Consider the following 8,520-nt stretch of genomic DNA (forward strand, 5'->3'; position numbering starts at 1 on the left):
CTCACCGCCTGTTTAAACAACAAAGAACTTATTAAGCTATATTTAGCCTACTAAGGCTGATCTTCCTAGACTCCCTACACAGTTGGGACAGAGAGAAAATCTTTTTACGCTGGGCATAAGCTGTGATTCTAAGCTATATTTAGCCTACTTGTCTTTTCCACAACATTATAAAAGCTAAGCTGTCCAAATTGGTGGAGGTAGGTTCTGTATTTAAAAAGCATTCTGACACATTAGGAGAATGTGTTCTGTAAAGCATCATGACTTTTGTGTTTTCATAGGTAATTCAATGACAGCAAAAACCCACCAAGACTATTCTGAGAGTGTCACTAAGTGAACAGCAAAGGGTCATGTGTATGAAAAAGCAACTCATTTCTACTTTGACTGAAAGGAGGCAAAACCCCACCCATTTCTGATTCATATAAAGTCATTATATTAACCTGATTTGCAAACCAAAATAAAAAAGAACTTCACCAACTATAAGTTAACGTGGCAACTGTGTACTGACAAAGCAAATACATTGATTTGGTGCAAAAATGATGTAGAGTGGATGCCAGACAGTCACCTAATGCAAGTGGAAAGCAGTTGCCTGTTAGAGAAGAGTTTTAAGCACAAAGCCAGCCCCAGTCAGAAAAAGGAACTGAATCATGCAGCTATTTTTCCAGTAATGCCAACTTTAGGTGTAAAGTGTTTGATACACAAGAAAAATGACTCATCCTGTTCAGGGCAAATCACTTTCTCTGCGGATCACACTCTGCTCAGCAGCAGCATGGGGAAGGCTGCAAAGGCACAGTGGCAGTCTGGCTACCCAACGACAGCACCACCGTTTGGCTGCTGAGACTGAAGCAGGGAGAGAAACAGAGTAAGAAATAAAAATAAATTTTAAAAACCCAAAAATAAACGTGTGAGAGTAACCATGAAGAAATACTGGAATAGGTAACTGCAGAGAAAAAAAGAGACATGAAAGAAAGGAAGGGAGAGGGGAGAAGAAAAGAGAAATGAAGTAAAAAAAGACTAAGGAGAAGGAAGAATGGTGGAAAAGAAACAGACAGATTAACAGTAGGAAAGGTATCTTGTGACTCTTCAGCTGTTTTATTAGTGAGTCATTAATCCAATGAGAATTTATCTTCCTGCTTGATCATTCTTAAAATTTCTTTCTGGTAGTGGTGATCTGCCTATGCTTGTCCTTCACCTGCTCTCCTAATTCTGAAGGACACACGGGACATCTGTTTCATGGATGCCAAGCCTCAAGTCTTACCTGCCAGTAGCAGCAGTTACCAAAGATGGGACTTGAAGGTCAGTTCTGCTCCTGACTACGTGGTTTCAATGCTACCTACACTCATCACTTGAGTGTTGCTACCAGAGCACCTTCCAGTAGTAGGGTCAACAAATGTGACTGATTACCTGCCACATGTTGTCCTTTCCTTCTCTCTCTGCAGGGAGAAAAAGAAAAAGGCAGGAACCTGAGGTGCTCACCTCTGCAGGACATACTAGCAGCCAGCACATGTGAAATACAGCACCATGGAACTCAGCTGAGCTGAGCTACCTAGAAGGGTACCACTGATGCCTGTGACACTTAAAGTCACATCAAACTGATTAAATACTCCTCAGTCTTCATCTTCCAAGCAGAAGGAAATGCAAGAAGGGAACAACAGCACAAATGCTGAGAAGTAAATGAAGTTTTCTTTATACTTCTATTACTCTGAGATTAGAGTCTTGCTTTCAGGCATTGGCCATTGATGCACACAAACTGCTGGCTTGTGCATGTTCAAAGAATAGAGAAAGAAGGAAAAGTAGCTGTGAGTATATGAGTGGCCATGGATGTTCCTTGCCATGACCCTCCTTCATAGAGGTTTACTACATTCTCAGCCTGAGCCTCTGAAAACTGAGACAATGTTTAAATGCTGTGCAGGTCCTATGGCAGAAAGGATGGCTTTTTCTCATAAACAAATCCACAGCCCACATACTGCTGCTTCTAAGAAAAATATATGGATTAAAAACTGTGAGTGAAATAAACTTAACAGGACGGTGCCCCTTCAAAAAGGAGCAAACATTTGTCATTTTCTTTATGTTACAGCAGGAGCTATATGACAACTGGGAGGACAGCTGTCCTATTCGTTTGTGTTCACCAGGAGCTGTCCCTCACTCTGCCATCAGACCCTGCTGCATACAGGTGTCAGGTTTATACAGTGGCTCAGCTGTAAATAAAGCCTGTCCCAGCTGAGCTGTATTACCTACGGAGGGCATGCCCAATGATGCCGTGACTTCTTCATCCATGCTTCTTGCCCGGCTCTGACACAAGTGGGCCCACAGTAGCCAGGAGGGGTAGGAGATGTCAGATGGGCACTGCAGTCTGTGTGTGACTGGCTGTGATAGCTTCAAAGCTTTCTAAATTAAAAAGACTACCTTGGTATGTCACTGCAACTTCCCAGCAACAAACACCAAATCAGAGGAGAAAAATTCCCTCAGACACCAAATGCTGCAGGGGCTCCTTGATTTATGGACACATTCCTTGTATTTTAAAATCTTCATGCTTGGCCACTACTTCATGCTTTCTTGGCTGATGGAGCCAATGCTGAGGTTAGCCAGGGAGAGCTATTTACAGTATGCCAACTACTGAATTATTATCTCTTCTTGTTCTGTAGGTGCCAGAGTACATAAATAGCTCTCCTTGACTGACCTTAAAGAAAAGCTGCCAGGCACAGAAGAGTAAAATGCTATGGCTGCCTTAAACTTCCTTCCTGACTGATGTTTAGTTACAAGGAGGAAACACTGTTCCCAAGTGAGGGAGCCCGAAGAACTCATTGACCATGGTCACTCCCATTTTGAATCTCATTCACTTGGCATTTCACCAGCAGAGTCAAGTGCCGCTCTCCAGCGTGGGCAAGCAGGCAGGCATCCTTCCACGGCTGGATTGAGGATATTTACATGGTAAAAATCCCATGGTTGTGGATCCTAAAGGACTCACAAGACTCAAAATTATTAAGATTATTAAAACTGAAATATTACTTCAGGCTGCAGTCCTGATAACATTTTTTAAGATAGGAAAAATATATCAGCAGCCACTGCATCTGCTCCTTCAATAAAAACGATAGTTCGGTGTAAATGCCTAGTGAATGCCTAGCATGCCCAGTGAATACAACAAGGCAAGTGCCACTCCTGGATAGGGATGCTTTCCTGAATTCAAATAATTTGTTACTGTGCAGACCCAATTCCACAATTCCGTACCTGCCATGGAGCCAGAAAGCACAGAGGCAACTGTGTGCTGGAAGATTTGATTAAATGCATCAAATATGCTTCTAGACAGTCTCTTTTTGCTCATTTGCTTTGTTCAAGGCTACCTCTAAAGACATGTTTGAGTCCCTAATGAACCATGATGATTTCTAGATGAACAAAGTCAGGATTTCGGTCATCACAGGAAAAAGAAAACTAATAAAAATCCTGATTATTCTAGTCCCATCTATTTTGAGTCTCTTTAATATTTCTGATTTTAAACATAGTGAATTTTGTTGTTCCATGCCAGGAGTATTTTGAATAGTTATTAACAGCAGGCATGTAAATGGGGAGTGCAAGGAAGTTTTCTTACCTCACAAAACATAGGCAACTTTTTGGCAAAATCCACCACTCTTGTAATCGCTGGCGTGATAATTTTTGTAAACTGGCTGAAGGCTTCTAAATCCACTTTTCCACCTTCTGGGGCATTAACTATTGGTGCTTGACCAATATCTTCTGGCTACGGATATAAAAAAGGATATTTAAAGGAACAATCTATCTTAGAGCAAGTATTTTATACTCTAAAAAGCACTCTTTTCTTACAGGTGCTGAGAACTCTCAAGTTTCTCTAAATGTGAAGGGAGCTGAGGTAACTTGTAGCCCCTGAGAACATGCTCACAGCTTTGCAGAATTGGGCTCTTTCACCTACTCAAAATTCTGAAATTCTCCCCAGAACAGATTGCTTGGTCTAGAGCTCCAGGCAACTGCCAAGGCCTGTTTCCAAAACTCAGCTAAGGCAACTAATGACTAAGAATGGGCTAACACAAAGCTAGTCTGGATAAAGTGAATAGAATTTGAACTTGTCTGTGTAAAATTTTACCTGAAAATCACCTTCTGCATTACTTCATCCCAAGGCTTTTCCAAAAGAGAAAAAAAATTCCTACTTTCTGGATTTCAATCGGGATATACAATGAAATAGATTCAAACAGAATCTGCAATAAGTGAGTTTTTATTCCAACTGCACTTCAACTTGTTCATCTGGTTTTATGACAGCTCAACAGTGTAACTGTGTATTTGAAAAAGTGGCCTATAAAAGCTGTTCTGTTCGCTAAGTGTGGCTTTGCGGTTGTAAAAGACCTGCCAACTACCATGCAGAGGTTCCATTTTGTTCACATTAGAGAGTCAAAAACTGGATAAAACCCAGAGAAGAAGGTCCTTAAGACTGATGGGCTTAATTACATTTATACAAGGGCACTTAAACAGGGGAGGCGCTGAAAGTGCTGCCTATAATAGAAACTTGTGCTCGGCAGTTTTGTAATGCAACACATCATAAAAGATCCTTCCACAGCTCTGTCACCAATCTGAATCCAAATCTAAATTCTTTCAAGAAAAAACTCAGCAATGTGTTAATAAAGCAAGAACTAATTGTACAGGAACAATGAAAAGGACTGGCCTCAATTATCTGATGGTTCCTACCAAAAATCTCCAATAACCCCAGTTCCAGGATCCCTCCCTCACTGAATCCTGGGAAACGAAACCACATTGCCTGTGTGCTCATGATAAAAAACCTTCATCACTTCCAGGCGAGAAGACTAAATGCCTAAAACCACACATAACATTGTTAGGGAGAGAGAAGTGAGTATTTTCTTGGGAAAGCCAAAAGAAGTCAGGATCACTAGCTAAAGCAATCACACTCCAGAAGGCCACGCAACTGGAGAGCCCTTGCTGCCTAACTCACTTCAATAGGAAAAAAGGTCCAGACCTCAAAGGAGCTCCCGCTGTTGAAGAACCAGCCTCAGCTGCCTAAGGACCAACCCACAGCTCCTGAGGTGTGTGGTTAGCTCTTCTTGCTCTTCAACAGCTTGTGGCAAGGGCTTTCAAAGCCTCTACCTGAGGCTGGCAGGCCATCCTGGACTTTCCTTTCTGTTCTTGCTGCCAAGGTGTCAGTGAGCTCCCTATGCTTGCCTTGAAATCATTGTGTTTCAGCACACATTGGAAAGAACCAGGAGGTCCTGCAGCAAGGGCTGCACTGAGAGCAGTTTGGTCTGGTCTAGGAGCCAGCTGTGGACACAGCTGATTTCTGAACTGCCCATTAGAGCTGCCACCGCTGCCTCTGCCCCATCCTTCTCCAATAGCCCTGTAATCACATCACCTCACACCCTGCCTCTGGGCACCCTTTGCTGGAGGTTCCCGCTCTGCTGTGACTGTCTCCAGACCATGAAGTCCCTCAATGACCACATTTTACGTGGTTCAGGCCCTACCAGCTTTCTGCCCCAACCTCAAGCTTTATCCCAAACCAGGCAGTATCCAAAGAACAGCAACAAAACACACTGTTGCAGCTGCTGCTTCGTCTGCTAAAACTAGCGCTGCAAACCTTGCTGTGCAGCACCACTGGAAAATCATAGAATCATAGCATGGTTTGGGTTGGAAAGGACCTTAAAGATCATCCAGTTCCAACCCCCCTGCCATCAGCAGGGACACCTTCCACTAGACCAGGTTGCTCAAAGCCTCATCCAGCCTGGCCTTGAACACTTCCTCTGCTGCTTCTTGCCAGTGATCACTGGCTGTGGTTTCCCGACTGCACGCTACTATGAACATGCAGCCATTCATATAGAAATTCAGACAGTGCCACTGGAATTAACAAAACATTATAAAAGGGATCAGCTGGTTTGAATATACAATTTCTCCTACCAATTTAACAGTGGGTGGAGATTCCCATAGTGAATTAAGCAGCAGGAGAATAGGCTTGCAAAAAAATGAATGTTCTCTATCTGGTTTGGTATACACAGACTGTTAAAGACCCCTGTGTATTCCTGACATGCAGTCTATAATCTCCCTTTTGTGCTGTATAAGCATTTTCTATTCTCCACTTATTTCCTTTAAAAATCGATTTAGAAAAATCAAATAAATCCTTTTTTAATGCTGAGCATCACAAGTCACCATTCATTTTCTGATCCTTGGTTATAGCCTAAAAACTTCAGTGGTCTTGTAGCCTGCAACCCCAATGCTATACTGTATGTATCATCCTGCTTTCATTGAAATTAATTTTTCTTTGCCAAATTTATTTTAATTAATGTGTTCCCTTTGGAAGAAGAAAGCAAAACCTATGAGTTATTAATAAAAATATCAGCTTTCACCTAAAACTTTACATTGATTTAATACTTACAATATGTTAGTCCCTAATAAAGACAACCATCATTAGATATAATATATAAAAAAAGATATGGAATGCATTATAGACTGCTACTTCAGGAGTGAAATGATTTTTCTACTTTTTCTGATCATAACACATTAAAAGTATCCAGCTGGGTAAGACTTAACTCAGCAACATGCTGTTTATCTTTTGAAATACATGGTCTGATCAAACACTGAGCTTCAGGCAAGAATAAGCAAGTAGTAATTATAAAAATCATCCATTTTTCATATGTGTCAACACACTGGCAGACAGACTGTCTTTGGGGTTGCAGTGTTGGGAAGGGACTTTAGAAGAAAGAAAGGAACCTGGCTCCAAGAGCAGTGTAAAAGCCTACAGTCCTTACCAGAAATTTCCTTTTCTGCTTCCAGTGGCTTCCTTGTGCATTGGTGGCCACATGTGCTTCAGTAACAATTTTGATGAGCTCCCACTCCTCATCCGTTGGCTCTGGTTTGTGCCCAATTGTTTTCTGCAGCTCTTCCCGACGCCTCTTCTCTCTATTTTCTTCTATCAGCTTCCTCTTTGCCAGCCGCTTGCTGTCATCCAGCACCACTAGCAGGGGGAAAAAGCATACAAAAATGGCAGGAAGTTCTTTAAGGTTGACCACACTTCGGTATGAGGTACTAAATGATTACAAACACCATAACTAATCAGTAAAGAAGTACTTTGGTAAGACCCCCAGTTGACACAGTTCTCTTCCTTCTCCCTACAAACTTCATCTTCTCGGAAGCCTGGATTGCAAAGAACGACTTTACCCTTCTGGTAACATGATGAATACCATTGTTGCCTTCAGTGGCTTCCTCCACCAATGCAACTAACACATAAAAGCTTTGTAAGGATGCAGACAAAGCATTCCTCTAACGGACTTGGAGTAGTCCACGTTGGGAAAGATGCACTTTTGTTTTCTTTAAAGTAGTATCAGCACACTCACTGCTCTGAATTATGCAGAAAGTGTTCTTGTAAGCCAGTGGAAGGTAATGTGTATGTAAAAAAGTGGGAGTACCTATTCACAGGAGGCTCAACTCCCTGGTGCATGGCAGGGTCAGAAACAATCTGCCTTCAGCTCTTTCCATAAGCCCTACAAATCATTCTGTAGTGTTTCCCTAGAGCCTCCCTATTTCCAATGATGCCCCAGGTCTGCACATCTCTGACCACCAGAGAAGTTGTTTTCCATACAGATGTGAATAGGCCACTTAAATGGACCGGCCTGCTTTAGTGGAGGAGGGACATTCTGCTCCACAGCTGGAGGGCCATTCTGCTCCACAACTGGTGGCAGGCAGGTAGAAGCACCAAAAGCCCTGCTTACAAGCTTCTGTTCATTAACTTAAATGATTAACTTTTAAGTTAATAATTTAACTCAAAAGGTGGGAGAAAGCCTTCTCGAGTTGGGGGGTAGCTGGCCTGTCTGCTGTGCTCAGTGACAGCTCCTTTGGCACGTAGGTAGGTGCAGCCCCCAAAGGCCACACCAGTTTTATGGGACTGGCACCAGCTGGTGGGAACCAGGCTCAGAGGAACTCCTTACTCTGCACAGCTGCTACCTGGCCGATGCTCACCACTGCCTGCTGCGCCAGATTGGGCTGGGAGCCAACTGGTGACCCAGACTTATCCATCCCCTCTCCTGAAGGCCTTCTTGGCTACAATGAAATTGTGTAATTTTTTTGATTTCCCTCTAGACAGAAGACATTGTTATACATGACATTACCAATGCAAAATACCAAGTTAGAATATTTTTCTGTTGTTTATTTGGCTTGTTTTCCTGTCAGTTTTTCTGCAGAGGATCATGCTGGCAACAACCATTAACATTAACGCACAGGGGGATTTGCATTGAGTCCCTCCCATTTGCTCTAATTGACATTATCGGTGTAAATTCTTGTGCAACAGCTGGAAAATAAAACCCCCAAGGGTTAATCTTATAGTTCTAGTTCTTTAGAATAAGAGTTGAGTTCTTTGCAGCAGATAACTTCTTCAGGACTAAAAATAAAACAAACAACTGCAGGATGACTCATACAACGACATTCAATTTCACATCCTCCAGAATCTTCTAAACAAGATGTTTTTTTCTCAAGCAAAGTGTCCATCCAGATGCATTTCTCCCTCTCCTCCAGAGAGTGAACATT

At 42.4% G+C, this 8,520-nt stretch overlaps 1 protein-coding gene across 1 annotated transcript in view; it reads right to left on the bottom strand.

Moving 5' to 3' along the window:
• Positions 1-3,583: 3,583 nt before the first annotated feature.
• Positions 3,584-8,520, bottom strand: part of LOC104523214 (thyroid hormone receptor beta) — a gene marked incomplete at both ends in the record, with an annotated part of 12,721 nt that continues 7,784 nt past the window's right edge. Inside the window, 2 exons of the mRNA XM_010165732.1 lie at positions 3,584-3,730; positions 6,750-6,955. Of these exons, the coding sequence (XP_010164034.1) occupies positions 3,584-3,730; positions 6,750-6,955 (353 nt within the window). The remainder of the gene's footprint in view (positions 3,731-6,749; positions 6,956-8,520) is intronic.

This window comes from Antrostomus carolinensis, unplaced genomic scaffold, assembly GCF_000700745.2.
Source record: "Antrostomus carolinensis isolate BGI_N321 unplaced genomic scaffold, ASM70074v2 scaffold194, whole genome shotgun sequence".
Classification (NCBI taxonomy): Eukaryota; Metazoa; Chordata; class Aves; order Caprimulgiformes; family Caprimulgidae; genus Antrostomus; species Antrostomus carolinensis.